Raw genomic sequence first — 24995 nt, 5'->3', positions numbered from 1 at the left:
ACACTGGCCCAGGAAGCCTTCTTAGTAAGGGGATACTTGCAGGGGGCCATTTCTGCCAATTTACAGCATAAAGTGGCCTGAGTGTAACTAAAACTCAAGTCCTAGATGTTTGTACAACATAAGATATAAAATTTGATGCTGGCCATCACGTTTCTTGAGCTCCTCCACTTTCATTGACCCACTTGACTAGTGGTGAAGGGTAGCAGTGGCCTCGAGCTAAGTGCTCCCTGACCTTGCTGCCACCTGACTTGCCAGGATGGGCTTGGTTTGGATCTGGAAATGAGTGTAGTAGTTTAACAAGAGATCCCTGTAGCTTCTTTTATTTTCTTGGGGAATTGGAGGGGAAGGACTGAGATCAGTGACTGAAGTTCTAAGTGGCCTGTGAGGAGGCACTGGTACTAAATCTAGTGGCCTTTTGACTGAGGCCAAATGAGGCATAATGACAGTTTTGAGGTGTGGTGCCCCATGGCACTGAGTGCTCCCGAACTCTTTGTATTTCAAATGGACGCCTCAGATACCAGAGTGCGGACTTTCCCTCGCTCCCAGCAAGGGAGTATGTCTGTCATGATGCATAGCTCTCGTGCAGGCAACTCAGACTATTTGCCAGTATGCCTGGTGGTCCTAATGCTTTCACCCATTGTCTTTAATCTCTGATGAATTTTTGCTCCATCTAAATAAACCCATCCTTCCTCCCTTATAGCAGAAAAGCGTGTTTCCTGCACTCATCTTAGGAGGACAGCTAGAAACTTCCACTAGGGGGTGAAAGAGGGAGAGGTGAATGTTGTTCAATCTTCTGACCCTTCTCCATCTAGTTTATCTGTACTACATATGCAGTCTGTCCCCCATTTAGGAGCTTACATGGCTCCCCTAATATTTTCTCATCTATTTTATATAGTATATACAATAAGACCATAGCCCCAATAATCTTTTTTGTTCCAAACAAAGCAAAAGGTTATCATAGAAACATATATCATAGAATATCAGGGTTGGAATGGACCTCAGGAGATCATCTAGTCCAATGCTATATCTTCACTGCAAAACTAGGTGTATTTTTTCCCAGTGAAATAGCTGTCTCAAGTTACCTATCTTGATGTAAAAACAGACCTATTTTTGCATTGGAGACAAAGCTTCAGTTTAGATTGTATAAAGAAAGAGTTGGTGAAAGGGAAAACTAACCTGCTTGCAAAGAAACCTTCTGAAGCTGCAAATGAAAGTCTTGACGGTAGATTCCCAGACTTGCAGTCAAACAGAACAAGCCAGTGTAACCCTCCAGTTTCCTGCACGCAACCATCCAAGGCAGAGGTATCACCAGTCTCAAAGCATGCACTGGGGAAACTGACAGGCTCCCTACTGAGTTAAGAAAGCAAATAAAACCCACACCTAAACCCAGGAATGCTTCAAGGAATGCACCTCCTTAATGCTTCCATTTCAGAGAGTGATTCAAGCTTCCCTAAAGTTTTAGGGGAAGAAGGGGATACTGAGCAAGAGTTTGGGCCCATCTCTAGTGAATAAATTTCAGGGTTTAGCACCTCCACTGTCACCTGTCAGTTACAACATAAAGATGGATTTGAACAGCCTCAAATTTGTGCAAAGTTTTGCATCCAGTCTCAGATTTTGACTTTGGTGTTGGGGCCTATTTTGTATCATGTCTTGGCATGTGGAAATTTCAGCTGGTTCTAATTGGCCAAGTAGGCAATAGAACAAAGCAAAACCTCCTGGGCCACTAGGCCGCCTGGGGCTGCCAAGAGAGAACAGGTGAAGGATTCTGAAGAAATCTACTGGAATTTCCAGTAAGGTGTAACAAAGGAGCATTACAAGGAGGTGGGACCTGTTTTAATTTAGTTGGACTTATCCTTAGGGGAAGTACCTAGGCTCCTTGCCCTGCTGAAGGCCAGCACTTATCTGAGCTCCAGTGTTGCTGTATAGTGTGTGTGCATTTGCTGGAGGTACTTATGATTTAATTTCACAGCAACATGCACAGAGATGACACTGCAACATACAAACTATTGTTGGTTTTTTTTTTTGTTTTAATACTATTAGAATGCAGCCAATTATACTTAAAGTGGATGACACAGTTGGGTAAAATACTAGACCTAATTGTAGTAAACATGTGCTTCTTGTTATAGAGGCAGGTCATCATCATATCTGTCACTCTAAAGCTGCAGCCATGGCCTGATGATGTCACTTATCTCAAAGCGTGCCCTGGGAATACAGGGACCATTGCATCAGGCAGTATTCAAGTGCTTGCCTACGCTCTCCACATTCACATTTGGGGTCGTTCCTTAGATTCCACTTGGTTGTATTGTCACCAGTCTTTGCTGCCCCAGCTCGAGTTTGATTCAGAGTACCTAGTATTTTCTTTCTAGGTCAGTGTCTCACAGAAATTGTTCTATAGGAATCGGTTATCCAGGATCACTGGCATTTTCAGCCCTTTGATTACTCTGTAGCCTTCCACAGTGATATTTTGGGGTAAGGGATTTTCAGAGGCAAAGCTCCTTCTGGACTTCAACCCCTTGGTTCAACGTTGAATACTTACTGAGTCAGGTGAAGTATAGAGGAAAGTTTAAAGTCCAATTCTGCTCTGAATAGTGAGGACGTAGACACTGGCTCCTTCTAAATCAACCAATCTGCTCCCTCTGTGTATTCAGAGCATTATCTGCTGACTTTAGTGATAGAAATATGCTTTTACACTTCTTAGGCCTGTGGGCCCAGCACACCAAGAGGGAGTGAACTGTGGGTTTGGTTCCTTTTGGTGCATCATCAACAGAATGACTTATTGAGTTCCAGTCAATTCCACCTCTGCAAACCTAATGCAGGCGACAGAGCTGCATAGATTAATTGGCTGGGAGAACTTTTTTTTTTTTACCAATGATGATGTGCAAGAAGGAAAGAACCACGCATGACTCTCAGATACCAGGTTGAGTTTGCAGGAGAACTCCCACCCCCATATGTCTTTACTTGCAAACAGAGCACGTTTGATCTGGAGTAATTAAATCTGAACACAGAACACCCTCTCTCCACCACACAATGCCATTTGTATAAAGACAGTTGTCAGGATACAATCACATTTTAGGGGATGCACTGATGACCAGATTTTCAAAAGTTTTCAGCACCTGAGTCAAGGACAGATTTTCAAAAGAGTTTACCCAACATGATGATCTAGCATCAAATTTTATCTATAACTTTGGCTCTTATCATTCATGACCTTGGCACAAAAAGTGGAAATATGCTAATAAAATTTGCAGATAACACAAAGTTGGAAGGTATTGCCAATATGGAGGAGGACCGGACAATCATACAAGAAGATCTAGAGGATCTTGAAAACTGGAGTAATAGAAATGGGATGAAATTTAATAGTGCAAAGTGCAAGGCCATGCAGTTTGGGACTAACAACAAGAATTTTTGCTATAAGCCGGGGACATATCAGTTGGAAACAACAGAGCAGAAGAAAGACCTGGGTGTATCGGTGGATCACAGGCTGACTATAAGCGGCCAATGTGATGCAGCGGTGAAAAAAGCTAATGAAATCCGAAGATGCATTAGGCAAGTTATTTCCAGTAGAGATAGGGAAGCCATTATACAAGGCACTGGTGAGACCTCATCTGGAATACTGTGTGCAGTTCTGGTCTCCTGTGTTGAAGAAAGATGAATTCAAACTGGAACAGGTGCAAGGAAGGGCTACTAGGATGATCAGAGGAATAGAGAACCTACCTTATGAGAGGAAACTTAAGGAGCTTGGCTGTTTAGCCTAACGAAATGAAGACTGATGGAAGATATGATTGATCTCTATAAATACGTCAGAGGGATAAATAGCAGGGAGGGAGAGGAGTTAAGAGCCCATGTTGACATAAGAACAAATGGATATAAACTGGCCATCCACAAGTTTAGGCTTGAAATGAAATTACACATGATGCCATCTGCATCCCCTTTCCAAAACAAACAGTAGCCAAATAAACAAACCTACCAGGAATAAAGGCTGGCTTAGGAAAAATAAACCAATTAAGAGCCATTATAAGGCAACAAGATAACATGGTTGCACTATGGCTTTTGCTGTTGACAGTAGTTCACAGAAAGACATTTTTCAGTGAAATGACATTGGGTGAATAAGCCATGATACGATTTCAGTTGAATGATGACCCTATCGTAAAGCTTCACTTTCACTCACAGTAAAACAGGATCAAGCATCCAACGTGCTGTGCAAGGTATTGCTGAGCACAAAATGCCTGCTGGGTTTTCTTGCATAGCGACTGCACTACCAAGAACTGGCTTATTGCTCATAAAACCCTTGGAGCTTCCTTAAGGTGCCAAATAAATCTTAACAACCCCTTTTTCTTTTCAGATGATCAGTTAACAAGCAGGGTGGAGACCTCTGCTCAGAGACTGGGGATCTTGGGGTCTTTCGCTTCCCTGAAAAGGAGAGATCTTATATTGAAAGGTCTATTTTAATAACACTGTTACACCATTACAGTCCCAAATTCAGTCTGTGTTGGGACAATCTTGGGGTAAGGTTTGGAAGGAGGCAAGGACTCCTAGGCTGCCATGAGAATTTATTGCAATTCCTCTTTTGGACTTAAAGGGATGCAGGCAGCAGAGTGACGTAGTGGAAGGACAAAGACCAGGACTCCTTTCCAAAGGAAAAAGGGTTCTGGTCTGGATGATTGGATTTCTTTGTGATTTCTCGCTGGCTTCATAACAGTCATGGAATGGAGGCGAGTGAGTTACATGTGTGTGAGGCAGAAAGCAGGTGGCACCATGTGTAACCAAGAGACAAGACAAGCCTCACTAAGTTGTATTTAGGTTGATAGGCTAAGATCATCTTTCAGAGGGCATCACGTTGATTGCGAGCAAAGTCTGCGTTCATTACTCTAGTATCACCTCTCTTAACTGTCTAGAAGATGCTTTTTACTGTATCATTAGAGCAGAGCTCATCTGTGGCCTGATCCCTGCCTACTGAAGTCAGTGTCAAAACTCCCTTTTAATTCACTGTTGCAGTATTTGGCCCTCGACAATGACAGGTTTCCATTAACACTATGTTGGCTTTCAAGTAATAGTTTCCACTCTTTTTAGCTGGTAAGTTACAGGATTTCTTGCTTTCTCCAGCTTATGTACTGAAACAGGGTATCTTAGGGCTTGTCTACGCAGCAAGTCAGTGTGTGGCAAACCAGGGTGTGAATCTACAATGCACACTAGCCTGTGGTGCACTAACTGGCTATCTAGACACTGCTATTACACATAAAAGGTCCATTGTGCGTTCTCATGTAACCTGTTTCAAACTCGTGATTCAAACAGGAATCTGTCAAAGGGGAATTTGTCAAAGCACACTACAGAACCTTTAATGGATTTTTATGGCTGAAAATTGCTGCACGAGGTCAGTCTCACAGTCTATGACTTCCGTAGTGGAAGTAGTCAGTACAGCTTCTGCAATCTACCAGATAAAATTGATTTGGTAACTTTTCAAGGCAGGCAGGCATGCTGTAACACCCATCTTTCCTTGCTAGCATTTTGGGGTTGAGTCCGTAGGGGGAGGGCAGGGTGTTGCAACATGACCGAGTAGCATGTCTTTTAGTTTTTGTGGACAAGCTTAGTAAGTGGAAAATTTGCCTTCAGGAGAAACTATTGCATTAAAATATTGTATTGCACATTTTGGATTTTTAATGGAGTGCTTTAGAATATGTGTACATGGCCACGGCTGGCCTGGGTCAGCTCACTTGGGCTTGTGGGGCTTGGGCTGCAGGGCTAAAAATCGTTGTGTAGGTGTTCTCCGGCTTGGACTGGAATCTGAGCTCTGGGACCCTCCCCCCTCACAAGGTCTCAAAGCTTGGGCTGCTGCCTGAGTGTCTACATAGCGCTTTTTCAGCCCTGGAGCCTGAGCCTTATGACCCCAAGTCAGCTAACTGAGGCCAGCCATGGGTTTTTTACTCCTGTGTAGAAATAGCCCTAGATGCCAGGAGGTTCCTAGAACTCTGGAAAGGTGACAGAGATATTTAAATAAATAAATACATCCCCACAGGTTTACATACATTTGACATTCAAGCAAAGAGACAGGAGAGAAGCCCATTAAAACAACTGCCATCAAAAAGATCCCTAAGGAATTGCTGCTTTTTCATTAACCTAACTGGACTTCATAGAATCATAGACTATCAGGGTTGGAAGGTACCTCAGGAGGTCATCTAGTCCAACCCCCTGCTCAAAGCAGGACCGATCCCCAATTAAATCATCCCAGCCACAGCTTTGTCAAGCCTGACCTTAAAAACTTCTAAGGAAGGAGATTCCACCACCTCCCTAGGTAACGCATTCCAGTGTTTCACCACCCTCCTAGTGAAAAAGTTTTTCCTAATATCCAACCTAAATCTCCCCCACTGCAACTTGAGACCATTACTCCTTGTCCTGTCATCCGCTGCCACTGAGAATAGTCTAGAACCATCCATCAACTCCTCGTTAAACATGATAACTTGCGATCTGACTTTGCAGGTCCTTCCTCACAGGGGCTAACCTCACACTGAAGTCATTAGGGGAAAAATCCTGGCCCCATTGAAGTCAATGGCAAAACTTCCAGTGACGTCAATGGAGCCAGAATATCACCCTAGGAGTCCAGGCAGCACAGTGAGTGCAGGAAACAGGGTCTTAAATGGGGCATCAGCAACACTTAGGCAAACATGTACCAGTATTTACAACCTGAGGCTGTGTGGGGGACTAGAAGCATCAGTGAGGTGGCACCTTTGAACTTGGCCCATCCGTGTTTTTAATTTTACCTTCTATTTTGTTGATATTGTTTGTTTCTGTCTGTTTGGACTATTCCTTCACATAAAGGAAACCCATAATTGTGTGTGTGTGCGCATGCCCACACATGCATAGTTTATGTGGTGCACATTTCTCTGCAAATAAACTGAGGCTCAGTTAATTGGCCAAGGAATGCACATCCCAGGCCAGACTTTCCAAACTGGAAAGTCTTTTATTTTTTAAGAAAACCCTCTTTCTTCTCAGTCTCCAACCCCCGCAGCTTACCAAAACAATGTCATCATTCTGATCATTTAATCTCCCCTTTTATGAGTCACATTGGCACCTGTGACTCAAGAGGCAGAGCTTTCCATTTCCAAAGGGGGGAAGAAGTCCCTGACTTCATGGATGACACAATGGCTTGTAGGCGTCTCTAGCACTGGCATTCCATCTCCCTTCTCTCCCGTTTTTTTAACATGCAATCCTTAAAAGGAGTCTTTTACCTTTATCATCTTCCTGTCGTATTTACAGAAAGCTGCACTAAGCCGTGGAAAAGAGTTTAAACCATTGTAGATATAAATGTTTAAAAACCTAAAAGAGCTGTTTAATGCTAATTTGAGCTTTGGCCTTTCAGGTTGCTATCTGCACAGTGAAAAATGTTTCCACCTAGAAGTTACTTTTCAGCCTATTGTTTGCAGAGCCAACAATGTGTGTGCTCAACAATCAGCAACATGAATGGTTTTCATTTACCTGGACGGGGGGGCCATATGGGAATTCCACTTTCTCGCTGCTCTGGGTTGCCACAGTAGGATTACTGGAGCTGATGAGTACTGGTGAGCTGATTTCCAGTGTTTGCCGCTCTGTGGGTGAGTGGACCATCCTGTTGAGTGAATTCAAGGCACTCGTGATAGAGAATGGTCTCAGGCTCTTCCTTCTAGATTCTGACACCTTGCGGAAGGTTGGTGACTCTGTGCCTTTCGCTCTGGGAGAGGCTGTCCTTAAAGGTGATGAATATTTAAATGAGGGGCATCGGTGGCTTTTCTTTGTCTGTAGGAGTTGTCTTGCAGTCATGTTTGGCTGGGACAGAAAGAAGAGAAGTTTTATGGCACCATCTCAGAAGTTAAGCTTTGCATAGACCCCAAACCCAGTGAGCATAGACCCACATTTTATATCTCATCCTAACAAGGAGCCTAGCTGAGTTTGGGCTTCAGATGGCATTATGGTTAATCTTTGCAATTGAGTGGCTCAGCTTTGTTATATTTTCAGTGACAAATCCCAGAGGCATAATTACTAACACAAAGCTGACCACCAAATTAAAATGGATTGGAAGAAGTCTGTCACTGAGACACCATCTGATTAAGCTTGTATGTCTGGTTCTCTCTCCAGTTGAAGTCTCACAGAAAGGTTTGGCTTCCTTTCCTGTCAAAACTGGAGACTCACAGAGATGAAGAAGCATGCATCTCAGCTAGTTTCTTCCACTCAGCTCCAGTATACAGTATGATAAATGGAACGCCAAATTACAATGGACAAATAGGCACATCTTTCTTAATTGCTTTGTGTTGGCAAGATTGGGTGCATTTCACAGCAGGGGGTCAAGTCTCTCCAACTGACATGAAGGCGTTCATATGGAGAAGTCCATACTGATGTTAGCTTTATAAGCTGTGTTGCCTCCATTCAGTTAGATCAATTTAGAGTAGGGGTGGGCAAACTATGGCCCGTGGGCTGGATCCGGCCCCTCAGGGCTTTGGCAGGGAGCTTGCCCTGGTCCTGGTGCGCGCTGTTGCCACCCTGGAGCCACTCCAGGTAAGTGGTGCTGGGTCAGAGCCTGCACCCCGAACCCCTCCTGTCCCCTGTCCCCTGTCCCCCAACTCCCTGCCCTGAGCACCCTGCCTGCACCCCAACCCCCTGCCACACCCCTCCTGCAACCCAACCCCCTGTCCTGAGCCCCCTGCTGCACCCAGAACCCCTCCTGCACCCCAACTCCCTGCCCCGAGCCCCCTCCCGCACTCCTCCCTGCACCCCTGCCCTGAGCCTCCTCCCGCATTCTGCACCCCCTCCTGCACCCTAATCCCCTTCCCTGAGCCCCCTCATACACCCTGCACCCCTCCTCTGCCCCGACTCCTTGCCCTGAGCCCCTTCCTGCACACTGCACCCACTCTCACACCTCAACTCCTTGCCCCAGCCCTGCATGCAATTTCTCCACCCAGATGTGGCTCTCGGGCCAAAAAGTTTGCCCACCCCTGGTTTAGACCAAAACATTCACAGCTTGATCCTGCTCCCACTGAAAGATGTGGGATTTTTACCATTGATTTTAAGGGGAGCAGAGTCAGACCCTCAGTTTGCATAGAGACTAAGGGCATGTCCACATGTACGGTGCTGCAGCGGGGCCGTTGCCCCAGCGAAGACGCTGTGTGCCGACGGGAAAGAGCCCTCTCACTGGCCTAATAAAACCACCTCAAGGAGCAGCAGAAGCGATGTTGGTGGGAAAAGCTCTCCCACCAGCATCGCCCTGTCCACACCGGCACTTATGTTGGTGTGATTTATGTCACTCAGGGGGTGGTTCATTCACACCCCTGAGCAACGTAAGTTCTGCCACCACAAACTGTAGTAATAGCCTGAATTTCAACAGGATGTCTTTGAACCTGCTGAGTAACTCAATATTAATAGCAAAGGGCATTTGGTGGCAATGTTTCTTCCCACAATGGCTCCCAAAGAAATTAACCCTGATTTACGGCTGACATTAAAGACTTGCAAATCTTTGAGATTCTCTCCCACTCACTCGAAACATTATGCCTAATGCCTAGGATGAAAAATAATCCACCTAGCGTGGAACAGGTCATTGCCCTTACCAGTATCATCATGTAAAAGCAAAGGTTGTTTTTGTATTGTCTCCTCCTCAATCCCAGGTTTAAAAACAGGTAGTGTGTGTGTGTGATATATTAGACTCCTCTCCAAGTACTTACAGAAATAAGTGTTATATATAATATTGTAATTTCTGTAAGTGATTAGAGATGAGTCTAAAACCAAAACCATTTATCTGAATTCCCCTAACACTAGGTATTTGGTTAAAGTGGAACATGGATCTGATCATTGTCTGTAAAGCCAAAGCCAAAAGAAGTCCTGTATCTCTCAAACTAGCCCCAGGTTTTCCCTTCCCATAATTAATTTCTAATTTCCCAGTGGCCATAATTAATTTATTCCAGCTAATGCCAGATTAAGTAAAAAATTACTTGAGTCAAAATTATTTCATGAAAAGAAGAGACATTTTACAAGATCTGTTCGAACTTCAAGTAATATTTTTACTAGTGTCTGTCTATAAAGTAATTGTGGAATAAGTAACAAATGTTTTCTGTACTTAGTTTAATAATATCTCCATTTGTGTCTAGATATTTGGTGTGCCATTTACAGTTTATAGCCCAAGCTAAACTTTAGGGAGATCATTAATGACCAATTCAGTATTAAACAAGAAATGTTGCGGCTGGGGAAGGACTAGATGGCCAAGGAGATTGATAATGCAATAAATCTCTCTCTCTAAATCTCTGCTTTGAATTTGGGGCAGGCTGGTAGTGACTTAAGGCTGTTACTATCTGATAGATGTTTTGTGCTTTATGGAAAATCAGTTGGTTGATCTCATTACAGTTCCTAGTGGAAATGTATTAATAGAGCTGATCAAAAAAGACAAGTCTAGTCTGTCAAAAAAATTAGCAAGGAATGAACATTTTCCATGACATTTTTTGGATTTTTTTTTTGCCAAAAATATGTTTGAAATAAAATTTTGAAAAACATTTGAAAAATATCATTTTGATGGGGAAAAACAACCCTCTTTCATTTTTCCACACTGGAAATGATGACGAGAGGGGCAGTGAATGTGAAAGAAAATGCCCCTCCCCCCAATAAACAACACAAAACAAAATGGAACTTGGATGAATAATTTTGAGAATTTTCACTTTTAAAATTTTTTGATCAAAAAATGAATTTTTTTCCCCATGAAAGTGTTCAGTTTGGTTGAAAGAGTTCTCCCTCCCCCCACTAAAACAGAATTTCAATGTACATTTTGCACTATTTCTAATTATTAACATCACAAAACCCATCTTGTGACCCTCACCCTTATTCATAGTGTCAGCAAAATGCCAAGGACTGAATAGGCCATGAAGACTGAATTACCCCTTCACTGGTAATTGCGGTCCGCCCAGTTAGGACGTGAGATACGTTGACAGGGCAGTGTTTGAGAGTATCTCCTTAGCTTCCAACCACCATTCTTCACTTAAAGGAGATGTAACAGAAACCAGAGAATACCCTCCAGGATCATGGATCACATGAGGAGCATCATTCAGTATGGTGGGAGTGAATACAGATGTTGACTGCTTCCCTGTGGTAATGTATTGAATAAGTGTTTTTGAATGTGCTGCACTTACCTCCACAAACAAGATGGGGAAGATCCCTATTTTATCACCTAACTTTCCCTCTGCCCAGTTCTCATCAACTCTGCTAATCACTGTGATGATATCGCCCTGAAATGCAGAAGTATATTGTTACCAACCTTCCCGTCTGGGATAGACAGATAGTACATGTAAAGATGGGTTTGACCCGTAATTGCTGCAAAACAAAATCATTAAGCAGCCTCTGAGGTATGTCCATTGTAGAGAACACATGTCTTCAGCAAAGCTCTTTGGCACGTGCTTAGTCTTAAGTACATGTTTAAGTCCATCTGTATTCAGCTCTATGCTCAGCGTGCGTTTAACTTAAAACAACGGAATTTAACAAAAAATAATGGAAAATGTGTGAAAAGCAAGAGAGTTTATGACTTTTTAAAATACTTCCTTCATGTGGAAATTCTTCTTTAATTATCATGCACGAATAAAATAATGAAAATGGCATTTCAGATATGTACCAAATATAAACCATTATAAGTTTCCAGGCAATTGGAACTGTACTGCCAAGAAACTCCTATATAAACGAATATTTCAAGAGTTGAAATACCCTAATATTATTGGACCTGCAGTACTTCAAATACTCTGCAGCAAAACTAGTTTTCTATCGACTTGTGGCTAAAAATCCTTTGGAAAGATCCATTTTCTGTGCAACCCAGCAGAAATGAAATGTTACTCATTTTTAATATATTTGTATTTGATCAACTGAAAATACCTGCAGGGAGAAAAGGTCCAAAAATGCAGGGTTTTTTTCCCTTTGAATTAATTTGAAGTTTTTGAGAATCAATCACATTTTACTCTAATTCCAATTGAGAGCAGAATGGTCTTGGCCTAATTCCCCTCTGGCTTGCATCACTTGCATCTATGCAAAGTGGGTAGATGAGGATTCCATTACAGTTTGGTAGAACTTTGCTTTCCTTTTGCACAGGTGTAAATGACTCCACAAGACGAAGGAGAGGGGAGAATCAGGCTCCCTTTCCAGATTTTTTTTTAATAATAATACATTGCACTTTCATAGCACTTGTCATCTGGACTGTGACTCTCAGATCACTGCATAAACATCCAGGGCCAGATTGTGGTTCACTCTGTATGGGTACACAGAACCTCTCCTTTCTTGCATCACCCATATGAGTCTTGTCACAATGGTAGTGCCTGGGTTCTGCTGACTACTAGCACCCACTGGGGTGCAAATAACCTCAAGAGGGGAAAAGAGCAGCAGAGAGGAGGTTATGTGGGGTATGCTGAGCTTTGAATCCTCCTGCTGTGGTTGGGTGCACAGAGGGAGCTTCAGCGACCTCGTGCAGCCTGATGGGTGATATTAAAGGAAATCACTGCAGCAGCTGGGGTCCTTAAGTGAGAACATACAATGAGAACTGTCTGACTAACATTGCAAGACACGGGGATGTGAGTGAGTGAGTGTGTTGTCCCCTCCTCGAAGAAGCATCTGCCTGTTTTATATGTACGATAACGCTCTGTGTGCTAACTGAACTGTAGGCGTGGAAATGAGGGCTGTCTTCAAAAGCAAATAAATAGAATGAGTAAGCAGTGAAACAAAGACAAATAAAGCAAAAAAGAAAACAAAACCAGACGGCATGAAAGAGAGGAAAGCATCTGCAGTTAAAAAATATTGTTGGCTCCCCATGTCCCCTGTGTTATTGTTAGCAATATTAGAAACCACACTTTAAAGTGACAATGCAAAGTGAGCAGCAGCAGATGCTTCAGTGAAACTTACTTTCTCCTCTGGTTCCGCCCCATCCCAGTTTGAGATAACAGTTGGTTTTGGATATTTGAACTTTCTTTCCCCCAGCCTTCCCCTCACCCAGCCCTATCTATCAAGCCTCTTAACTTTCTCCTTAATCCCCTCTAGAGAACTGCTTGTTTTTGCTGATTAGCAACAGCACTAGGGGCTGAGTTGCCGAATGAAAAGAAAAACAGGTGACTTTTCTGTTAGGACATCAGAGCCCCTAGGTGTTGGTTTCTCAGCTAGATTCAATATGCTTCACTTAATTTTGAAATACTAGGAAGTGTTGACATTGCTGTGAAGCACACTTACCTTGAAAAGTATCTACTGTAAAAATAATAAATGCAAGTCCTATAATTTCAGTAGAATACCAGGACAGATGGCAAATGTCTGTAGAAGCATGCAGGTGTTGCTTCACTAATGTATGTTCCTAGGAATGGCTGAATATGTTGAAGGTGCATAGATGATCTCTGTCCCCTGACTATTAAGCCATTTTTATTATATAACTAAGCATCTTTCAAGGCAAACCCTCCCATAGTTTAGGGAATAATGCAGCTAATCAGTTATTAGCTAATTGACTAAAGGAGCATTGTGGAGAAGTTAAAGCAAGGGACTGAACATCAGGCTTCCAGGTTCTGTTTTCACCTCTGTCAAATTTCCACTCATTTTCTAAATATCAGTGTGTGTCCTTGGCGACGTCACTTAGGTGGGACTTTCAACCATTGACTTCAATGCTAGGTTAGAGTTGGGTTAACACTGAGGACTTCTGAAAACCCCACCCTCAACCTCTCCATCTTGGTTTATCTATGTGCAAAATGGGGATGATATTTATCCCATTGAGATTTTGGGAAGTTTAATTCTTGTTTGTATAGTGCTTTGAGATCTTTAGATGAAAGGTGCTGTAGACCTGCAAGGTTCTATGGTGCTGACAACAGGACCTAGGGTTGAGAAACTACCCAGCTGTTCAAATACCAGCCCCTGACTGGCAGACAGGCAACCTTACCTTATGAAATGTCAGGCAGTCCTTATTTTCTTTTTTATCTCTCTCTCTCAGATCAAAGTTGTAAAGTGCTTTGCACAGGGGTGGTGGTAGTGGAAGTTGTTTGATAACCTGCACTGTGCTGCTTGGGAAAACCCCACTGACCCCATTGATCTCTCCCAAGTACCATTTTTCATCCAGCTGTCGGTGCAATATGATGATATCCCCTTTATTGAACCTCAGTTCACCAGGGTTTTGTCCTCTGTAGCTGTACAGGGCTCTGGCCCGGGGAACCTGCAGGATAAGAAACAAACATTAGCTTTTACTCATGACCTACTGACACAAAGTTCTGGTCATCATTGTTTAAGCTAACATGACTCCTCGCATTTGCATCCTAAACTGATGTCTAGTGAGGACAAGCCCAAAAGGAGAACTCTTGACACCAGTGCAGCTAACACATCAAGTTCAATATTTAGGAATTTGATGAAATGAGCAATTGCTTTCTCTGTCCTTGTGGGGCTTAACTGTCTCCTGTGAGTTTGTGATCCTCTCATAATGTTTTCATATTAATAAACCCACATCATTTAGCTTTTTATTAGTTAGTTTTTTATTCAGTATCCTATGCACTATGATGTAACTGCTGGCTTTAGATTATATTTTGTCTTCTCAGCATTTTAGGAGGGGGCACTTTATTAATAATAATAATAATAATTATTGCTTCTTAACTGTTCAATCTGGGTTGGAGGGAGAAATTTACTGAAATCAGAGGAGATGAGGGAACCTTCCCACATTGTCCCCTGCAACAGTCTCCTAAGTAAAACTAGAGTTCACTTAAAATATCCACTTTACTGGCCTGAATCATATTTTATCCACTCAAAAAATTCAATTTAATACACAGTGCAATGGATTGTTTGGATGGTTGAATTAAATTCAGAGCCATCACTGGCCTCACTGCCCTGAGCCTGAGAGCTACAGTTTGAAAGCAACCTTGCAAATTTTTTCCTGGAAGAAGACGAGTACAGATAAGCCAAAGGCTGCTTCTTGCTGTGTAGCAGTTCCAGGCGTGCAGCTCTTGGTGCAACTAGCTTCTGCATCAGCTCAGAAAATGAGGTGGGGGGCTTGTGTTCCAGGCTGGTGGAAATACCTTGGGTGAGCAGCTTTATTAGATAGCGTACTGTCCTACTACACTCCACATAACACTGGTGGAATTTGGGTTTCACTTATATTTGCTGTAGTTTGTACCATATGCTTCTAGTTGAAGTGCAAAATGAACTAAAAAGTTGGAAGTGCAGTAAGGGTTAAGGCTTGTATTCTACCCACAAATAACCCCGTGTGAGGGCCAGTTGACTTAAGTAGTGTGTAGGCTCTCTGAATAGGTGAGTTTTCCAGGTGCCTGAGTGTTGTAAAAAGTTGTATAAAATAAAGAGCACTGCCAAAAGACCTCTACAATCTCTAAGCACAGAGGGAAGAGTGACATTAGAAGCAGCAGCCTTATTGAATGTCCTTGTTTTGGCTTGCTAAACATTATTTATTTAACAGTGCTATTGTAATACAGCATCTTGCTGCTATTGAATACAGCAATTGCCATGCTGTATCAGACTAGTAGTCCGTCCAGTCTTGTATCCAATTCGCAATGGTGGCCGAAACCAAATGCTTTAGAGGTACAGGATTTAGTTGGTGTTGGTCCTGATTTAATTGCTGTTGCTCCTGCTTTGAGGAGGGGATTGGACTAGGTGACCTCCTGAGGTCTCTTCCAACTGTAATATTCTATGAAAACCCTAATGCTACACAATTTCGCAATAGCATGCCTATGGGAGAAGTTTCTTTCTAACCTGAGCCAGTTAGTTGTTGGTATTATGCTGTGAAGAAGGAGGGTGGATATAGCCGATAAAGTTTACCCCAGCTAGTGTAACTGCAGATGTTGTTCTTCTTACTCTTATAAAGTATTAATCCTTTTGTGAATCCTACAGTATTGTTTGCCTCAATAATATCTTGCAGCAGTGGGTTCCACAGGTTATGCATCTTATAAAATATGTTTCCTTTAATACATTTTTATTTGCAATTATGCAATTCCTAGTGGAATATGATCAGGTACCTTCACTGCAATTGTTATATCTCTTGAAATAATGGCAGCTCCATTCTCTGTGGAAGTATATAGATCATTCACTAAGAACTCTGAACTTGAGAGAGGGTTCCAGGGGTATCCTGTTTCCCCCAGGGCAAAGATTGAAAAAGTATAAGTCATAAATATCCCAAAGATCCATTGCGGATTATAGATACAACATACCATGGTGGCCCAGAACGCTGCAGCCAAGGTCTAAAGACCAGAAAAAAAAATTGGAGTTGGGTGGGAAACAATTCTCTCTTCCATGCAAAAATTTTGGAGATTTTGAAAGTTGTTCCCACTCTGCATCAGGGTCTCACCCTGAGATCTTTTGAAGTTTCTCATGGGAGCTGTGGAGGGGAACTCTCAGAATAGCCAATAGCCCAATACTTACAGCTTTCACCAGGGATAGGTGAGAGCCTGGTTCAAGTCCCTTCTCTGCCTGGTTCAGCGGAGGGACTGGAACTTCAGTTTCCCATATTTCAGAAGAGTGCCCTGGCTGTTGGCTATTCTGAAGTGGGTCTCTCTCCTGATAGAGCTCTTCCACTTTGTATAAATAGTTAAACAGTCACTGGGCCAGAGAGAGAAAGAGACTATATAGCCTAGTGTTTAGGGCACTCACTTGGCATGCGGGAGATGCAGGGACTTGAAAAAAGATTCCCCCCTCCACTTGCAAAAGACCCCATTCTATCATCCTTTCCACAGTCATTCGTGCTGAAAGAAATCTGAACTGCTTAGTCTCTGATCAGTTAGGAATGTTGGAACTGACACATTGGATAAGACTAGTCATCCATTGAGTTTGGTGTCCTGTCTCCATTAGCGGTCAGTACCAAGGTGCTTCAGAAGAAGGTGCAAAGAACACCATCAGCTCCCAGGGGAAGTTCCACCCTGGGATACATATTACAAAGGCTGGGTTGTTTCCAGACATGCAGATGCGCCAGTATTGGGAGGATCTGTGCAAGAAGGTGTGGCATTACGCCCCATATTCTTCATGGAGATATGGTTATGATATGATTATGGCATAACTAAGATATATTTTATGCAAGATGGGTGATGTGAGATATCATTGGAAAGGTTATGATTTACTGAATATGGTTATCCTATTTGTATGCATGTATCATTTTTGTTCCTGAAAAATTAGGAATATTGCCTATGCATCTATTACAAATGTGTTTTACACCTAGGGAATGCTCACCAAACAGAATGCAATCAGTCTGGATGGCCAGTTGGGAAGTGCCATTAGGGAAAACAACAGGTCTTTGAAGATACTAATCTCCCATCGGGAAGTCTTCCTGGGGACCATGCAAACAGCCTCTGAGTTATGGCAGCAGGGTCATGTGACAAAGTCACCTGGTACTGGACTTCATGAAAATACTAGTATTTTTCCACTAACTAAGGGTGGGAACCACCCTGGGAGACAAAGGATTCTCGCCATATGCAAAAACTATTTAAGGCAGGGGAGTGACATTATTGTGATTTGTTCTTCACTAACTCCCTGCCCAAGAAAGAAGGCTGCTGGAAACACCTGAGAAACAAAGAGACTGAGCTGGGGGTGGGTGGGGAGGACTGAGCCCCCAGGCTAGAAGGTGTCTGGCTTGTGAAAGGAATATCTGGAGTTTTAAGCTGCAAGCAAGTCTCTGGAATCTGCCTAAAACATCATTTAGCTTGAGAATTTGCTACTTGTAACCAATTTCTTTAGTATATTAATCTTAGATTGTGTTTTGTTTTATTTGCTGGGTAATCTGCTTTGATATGTTTGCTATCCCTTGTAATCACTTAAAATCTATCTTTTGTAGTTAATAAACTTGTTTTGTTTTGTCTAAAACCCAGCGTGTGGAATTCATAACTGGGGGGCAAAAAGCTGTTGCATACCTCTCTCCACATTGAGAGAGGGGCCGAGTTTCATGAGTTTACACTGTACAATTCTCTGTGCAGCGCAAGATGGTGCAAATTTGGGTCTACTCTCTAGAGCGGGGGCATGTACTTGAGTACTGGGAAATTCCTTAGCTGAGCCTTCCCATGCAGAGCTGATCTCAGCATCTGTGTGTAAAGCTGCAGCCGGGATGTGTCCCTACCTGTATGTGTGCTGGTAAAGTGCAGTCTGAAGCTTGAGGGGGAGGGCTTGGCTGGCTTGCATCAGCAATACAGTGTAAAGAGAGCCCAGGCTGGTGGGTCAGGCAGTTCCAAGTGGCACTCCGAAGAAGGGGGGGGGAACCCGTCTCAGAAGGCTCCACCACTTGGTCTCTTCTGCCCCTCCCCTCACAGTGGCTGGGAACAGCTGCCATCCTTATGCTCCCCAGACACAGGAAATGTCATCTTCTAGGGCTTCCCTGGGGAACCTCGAAGTGGGCATGGAAGAGGCATGGATAAGGTCCATTCCTCCTCCTTTGTGTTGATAGCAGAATTAAGAGCAAAAGAAAGGTGCATTGCTGTTCCCTCCCCTTAAGGGAGGTTGTCACAAGCACCTCCCTTGGTACATGGTCTGGGGTTCCCCTGTTCTATTGCGGCTCCACAACCTCTAGTCCCCACAATTACACAGCGCCTGCCGCAATAAAGCCCCAGATGTTTAGGATCCCTTTAAAACCAGCTGAGTTCTGTAGTCACCTCCCATGTGCTGTAGAACAAATATTCTGAGGACCACATTCTGGACCGCCGTCCCATCTCCTTGGCTCCAGTGTCCAGACCAGAGTTAAATGAAACTGCTAATGCTAAAGATAGCACCAGCAAATGCCTCTTCATCTCTTTTATCTTGTCTCTGCAGTCCTAGATTAACTCTCTCCATTCTTTGGGTTTTGCAACTTTATGTAGGGGGGCTAACTGCACATTATGTGTAAAGCAGCTGGCAAATGTGCTTAATTCATTATAGGTACTTTTTGGAGCGTGACCTTTTATTAAAGTGGCATTCACTACTGTTAAACGTGTTGACGTGAACTGTTCAAAAGCGATCTGCTGCCATCGGCTGAGAGGCCAAGGACTGTATGGTCCATAGGGAGTGAATAATTTGTATCACTATCTAGAAGTGGACTTTCTAGGTGAGGGAGCAAGGCATGTTAAGGGGGCAGTGGGGAGCTTCCGCTGCTATTGCTCAGGCTGTGCCCATTCAATGGATAAATTGTGGATTTCAGTCCCTAGGGCAGTCAAGGGCTGGGTGACAGAGTGTCCTGGTGGCTAGGGCACTGGACCAGGACTTAGGAGACTGGGATTTAATTCCTGGCTCTGCCACTGGTTTGCTGGATGACCTTTGGCAAGTCACTTCCCTCCTCATTCCTCAGTTTCCCCATCTGTAAATTGAGCATAATGATCCTGACTTCGCTTTGAGATCTATGTATGAAAAGTGCCATGTAAGAGTCAAGTATTATTATTAAGTCACCTTACCTTCATGAGCCCTAAATTAAAACAAAAGTAAACTAAACTCTACTAGTATGAATGGAAAAAATTGAAGTCCCTGGTTCCTGCTCCAAGATCCTGTCTTGCTTCTCACATAATAACCAATATACATTAAATCATCATAATCATAATCTTATTGGAGAGGCAGCACAGGCTAGTGGGCCAATCACAGGCCTGGAAGTCAGGAATTTTGGAGTCCTATTACTGGCTGTTGCTGGGGACAGGCTGTGTGGCCTGAAGTGCCTCACTTAACATCTCTGTTGTTTAGTTCCCCATCTGTAACGTAGGAATCACCACTCGCTGGGGTGGGGGTGGGGACTTAAGGCTGATTACTGCTTCCTGTGGAAAGTGCTTAGGGGTGGTGTTCTCCACTGAAAGTGGCTATCGCCCCCAAATCAGGGCAAAACTGTTATTTTAAACAATGTTTTTATCTGACACTTGTGTTCCCTTTTAGATTCTGCTGAGCTGCTCCCTCAGTGATTCACAAAATTGCTCTCCCACTATCCTTCACCAGCATAGTCTGTCAAAACTGAAGCTCCGCGTGGCTGTAAAAAAACACTCTCCCTCTTGAGAGCGTAGCTCAACAGCTAATGTTTCCAAAGGGCCAGCTTGGTTCTTTCATTTCCGAAAGCTTCCGTGGCTCCAAAGCAAATATTCTGAGCTCACCTCCTATCTTGAGGCCCAAGAGCTCCCGTGGAGGGAATGGGGTCTGTGGTCCTAAATCAGCAAAGTACATAAGCATAGCCTTAAGTCCCATGGATTTCAATGTGACTAAAACCCATGCTGTAGAGCTTGACTGAATCAGGACCAACGTGTGAGGAGAATTTGGCCCTTGATATGTGCGATGGTTTGGGGAACCTGTATGAAATTCTGGTTGATTATTAAGTTGTTACTATGAAAATGGCTGTATCATTGAATTCCCCTGTGTAAATGTGCTAGTGTGGGGCTGGGTCTCTGGCCCTGCCAGACCGTGGCAATAGCCAATGGTTAAGGACTATCAACACCTCAGTAGGCCTTACCTGGGGAGAACAGAAGAGTTACTGCTCTCTAGGGCAACACAGTTCTCTCCAAATTCCCTCAACAGGGAGGGAAGGAATTGGAGAGGTTGGAAAGGGGAAGATGCTGGGGCACACACAGGAAGTTTGAGCTGGAGAGGGATACGAGACAGACCAAGGTCAGAGAAGAAGAGCCAAATACAACCATACACGGCAACAGAAGGATGGTGGACAGCCCCAAAGGATTCTGACCCCCGTGCAAAGAATGCTCCAGAGAGGTGAGGAAATTGGGGCTGGAAAGTGTGTGTAGCCTTTATTGTCCTTGTATAGACTTGTGCTATTAAAGAAATAGCAATAATGTTGTAAAACCCTGTGCAAAGTGTCTGTATGTGCTATACCTTATCACTTGTTCCTTGAAGAGGTAAGCCAGATGGCTCTCACTTTCGCATGGAGTTCTGGGGAAGGATGTGTTAAAGCTACCGGGAGAGTCTGAGGGCTCCAGGGACCTAGCAGTGGGCTGTGTGGTTACAACTCTCAGAAGGGGGTGCCAAAGGTCCCCAAGACTGGGCCAGAGCCAGGGCTTTGTTCAGATTCTGGAGGCTTAAAACACAAGGGAGCCAGCGGCTGAGTCCCCTCACAGCAGTCTGGTGAGTGGCCAAGAGGAGGGGGTCGACTGGACTTGTGATAGTAGATGGAAAAGACCTTTTTAGTCAACTAGCTCCTATCACTGCAGGATTGTTCCCTACTCTCTACATTTGTTAGTGCTTTCTCTGGTCTGGTTTTAAATGTACCTGGGTGTTGGGAGGCAGCACTGAGCCAACATATAACAGGCAACACACCCACACCCACGTTGTTGCAATTTCATGTTTGTTCTTGTGTTTGACGTTCAGACTGAAAGTGTTTGGTTGCTTTCTGTGTGTAGAGAAATACAAGTTTCCACAACTGCAAATCTAGCTAAGATATGTCAAAGCTTAGGATTTGGCTAGCAGTTCATGTACAGAAATCAGTCAATCCCAGCAGTATTCTGGGAGGGAGGTATGATTCCAGAGAAAGATTAGACTCCAAGTTAATTAGAGCTTGGGAAAGATCAGAAAGTGACCTAGAACTTGGGAAGAGAATGTTCTTCAAGAATAGTTAGGTAATCATTGCTGCTTACTACAGAGAAAGGAGCCGGGAAAAGAAAAACTTCCTGTAATACCTTCAAAGCTCTTTACACCTTCAAAGTATTTTGAAACATGAAGCAATTAATATTAATGTTTAATGCTAATTAAGTAATTCATTTTGTACTGTAATATCTGCTAATGGTAAAAATGCATGCACCTGTCTTAGTTGTACTTGAAGTGCATCTGTGCAATAGGAAAGGCAACAAAAGAACCCTGTGTAGCCTTAATTTCTTTGACAAAGTCCAAACTCCGCAAGCTCTGTTTTTTCAGTCACTAGAGTTTGTTGTTGAAACAACCAGAAACAAGTGGCTTTAATATTCATCTTCTGAGCACAGTCAGTCTCTCTCTCTCTCTCTCTCTCTCTCTCAGGATGTAAGGGCCAAACAATCTTATACTTGCAACTTAAATGACTTATGTTAGCCCAAGAGATACAAGGCTTCGTTTGTCAGAGGTGCTGAGTACCCACAGGTGTCACTGGCTCCAGTGGCAGGTGCTCGTGCTGAGCCCCTATACAATTATGACCTGTAGTTTAAAAGGTTCTGGAGGCCTCAGTGCCCTTTACTTTGTGTCTCCCTTTGTCCCCCTGGCCAGGAGCTCTCTATGACTTGGCTAATCCATATTCAGTTATGTCCTTGCAAACCTATGACAATTCACAAGATTGCATTAAAAACTCATTTTGGCACCATCCAATGCACAATCTAGCCTTGGTTCTGCCTGGAATTCCAGAACCCCTTCTGCCCAACTCAGCCTAAACCTGGATCCAAGCACTGCTGTTTTAGTCCATCTGAATGAAGAACTGAGCAGTAAGTTGCCCTGTTAATCTAAATTGATCAATGCAAACATGATGTGAAAAGCCTGGCTGCCTTGCAACAGTTTCACTGTATTACAGCAGATGAGTCCAATACAATCAACTGTGGTGTTTAGAATGAGATGGCTGCAGCCACAGGTGTCCCCAGTAATTCTTGCCTTTGCTAGAGCTGGCCTGAAATAGAGAGAAACCAGAAATATCTATGCTACCCGTGGATGGGTCCCACGCACATGCAGCCTTGCCACCATCTTTCACTAGTCGGTCTCAGTAGGAAATGCATGTGGCATCTATTAAAGAGGGCTCAGTGGGGGCCCAGGTCATTAGTGGGATTTTAAACCCCAGAAATTTGATCAAGGCTGCTACCACTTGAGCTAAAACAGTGGTCCCCAAACTGTGGGGCACGCAGGGGAGGCATACAGCGGGGCTGGAGGGAGCACCACCCAGCTCAGCTCCGGCCCCATCTGCAGCTCTAGTCTGTCCCCTGCTCTGCCCCCAGCCCAGTTTCAGCCCTGGCCACAGCTCCACTCTGCCCCCTGCTCCACCCCTAGTCCAGCTCTGTGCTCATTCCCTCTCTGCCCGCAGGCTACCTTCACCTCTAGCCCTAGCTCTTCCCCCCATCCTCAGTTCAGTCCCCAGCTCTGCCTTCAGCCCAAACTCTTCTGCTGAGCCAACTGTGCAGTAGTGGAGATGGGGGGCATGGACAGATTCCATTACTGGTAAGGTGTGGGGGCACGACAGGAAAAGTCTGGACACCACTGAGCTAAAAGGCTTACTCCATTAGCTGGTAGCAATAGTCTTATGTTTTACATTGACCAGGCATTAGCTGTTCCCAAACTTTTTACCTGCATGACCCCATTTAGGACTTACTGATTTCTGTGACAGCAGACAGCAACAAAGCAACATGGGCCTACAAAATGATCTTGCATGTATGATGCCCTCAAGGTCAGACTGTAGAGCAAAATGGCAACCTCTCTGCAACGTGACTTTGCACGTATGCTGCGTGCAAGGTCACGCTGGAGGATGCCATTTTGTAGAGCAGTTCAGAGGAGTTCATGACCCCGTCCATTGATGACTGGGGTCACAATCCATAATTGTGGAAGCACTTACAGAAAGACAAGACACACGTTTCCCCCTCATATGTTACACACATGGCCAGCGTGCTGGGAACCTCTGGGAGTTATTGTGACTGCCTGAGACACAATGCCTCCCATTGTACCTGCTTGGCACCCCCACCCACAAAGTAAGCCATTGTTAAATGGACCTAACTAAGCCTTTAGGTTCATAAGCTCTTCAGAGTTGGTACCTTGTCTTATTGTCCATGGATTACCTAGCACATCACTGGTGCTATCGGGAAGAAAACGCTCACAACAAAACCTCTGAAGAATGGTTCTAGAGATAACCAGAGACTTCATGTTGAAATGTCAAGCTCAATCTCTCCAGCCTGGAGTAATTTTTAAAAAGCAAACATGGAAATGCTGCTGTTATGTTCTTCTCTGAAATGAAGTTTTGTGCATGTGTGGCAATGACATGCAGTGCTTGGTTTCACGTGCATAATTTAAGCATAGCACTTGCTCTGATTTCGATCTATTTTAAGAACTAAATACACCTAAGCAGGAGGGACATTTGTTAACTGAAGATTTAACTTTCAAGGTATATCAAATTGTCCAGAGCCAAAAGTGACTGTCAGTCTCCCTTAGATAGTACATGGCTGCAAAGGCCCTGGTAGATGTAGTTTGAAGAACCTATCAGTTCACTTTAAATTCAAATCTGGACTAAAAAGGGTCTGAAATATCTGAAAGAAACAGAGATATTTGTTTGTGCAGAGCCCACATGAGGCTAGCTTATTTTATACATATACTTAACAAAGAGAGTAAATTTTAATCTGATTGCAGAAATAGTCAGATGAGGCCAGGATGTATCTGCCAATGCAGCTTTAAATGTCAACAGACTGAAAGAAAGGATCAAAACTGTCCTCTAGTTTATTCACCGAGGAATGTCATCAGACTTTTCACTGGCATCTCTGTTTCGTTACCTTCTTAGTGACATGTATTGAGACCAGCCTGTTCCCTTCACACTCTGGAAATCAGCTCTCTTGGTTGCTGTCAGCAGGTGAAATTCCCCCTCTCTTCTGAACAGCATTAGTGATGCTGTACTGAAGAAAGCTCTAGTAAGAGTGTACGACTGTGGTCCTCTTAGGAGGGGTTCTCAACTTTTTCCTTGCTGAGGCTCCCCTCAACATGCTATAAAAACACCAGAGCCCAGCGGGGGTTGGAGAAGAGGGATAATTTTACCTTTATTTGTGGGGGGGCAAGGGCTGGTGGGGCTCAAGCCAGCTCTGCACAGTGAGGTCCAGGGAGGGAGCGCCACCTCCACCCCCTGACTCACTCAGGAGGCCACCCAGTCTGCCTGGGCAGTGGGGGGATGCAACCAAAAATATAACTCAAAGCGGGGACTCAGTTCAAAAAGTCTGAAAACTGCTCAGGGTACAGAGAAGGGACAGCTAGGGGCTGTTTGCAGGCAGGGGAGTAGCTCAGGGTTCAGGCAGAGGGTAGCTAGGGACTGAGTGCAGGCAGGGGGGTAGTTAGGGGCTGTGTGTGAAAAGGGGAGTAGCTCAGGGTGCAGGCAGGGGGTAGCTAGGGGCTGTGTATGCGTGCGGGGGCTCCCAGTGCAG

General features: G+C 44.0%; 2 protein-coding genes across 4 annotated transcripts in view; one reads left to right on the top strand and one right to left on the bottom strand.

Moving 5' to 3' along the window:
- Window positions 1–17726, top strand: part of LARS1 (leucyl-tRNA synthetase 1) — a 117609-nt gene extending 99883 nt beyond the window's left edge. The window contains exon 32 of the mRNA XM_073355722.2: window positions 17156–17726. Coding sequence (XP_073211823.1) covers window positions 17156–17214 — 59 coding nt within the window. The 3' untranslated portion in view covers window positions 17215–17726. The remainder of the gene's footprint in view (window positions 1–17155) is intronic.
- The window catches only part of SH3RF2 (SH3 domain containing ring finger 2), a 79177-nt gene that overhangs the window by 29417 nt on the left and 24765 nt on the right, over window positions 1–24995 (bottom strand). For 2 of the 3 annotated variants that reach the window (XM_073355725.1, XM_073355726.1), the window contains 3 exons: window positions 13892–14161; window positions 11133–11228; window positions 7468–7794 (listed from right to left, as the gene is read on the bottom strand). In XM_073355725.1, the coding sequence (XP_073211826.1) occupies window positions 7468–7794; window positions 11133–11228; window positions 13892–14161 (693 nt within the window). The remainder of the gene's footprint in view (window positions 1–7467; window positions 7795–11132; window positions 11229–13891; window positions 14162–24995) is intronic. The other variant, XM_073355728.1, reaches the window with a different exon arrangement.

This window comes from Lepidochelys kempii, chromosome 8 (assembly GCF_965140285.1).
Source record: "Lepidochelys kempii isolate rLepKem1 chromosome 8, rLepKem1.hap1, whole genome shotgun sequence".
Lineage (NCBI taxonomy): Eukaryota > Metazoa > Chordata > Testudines > Cheloniidae > Lepidochelys > Lepidochelys kempii.
This window is presented reverse-complemented; position numbering and strand designations above follow the sequence as displayed.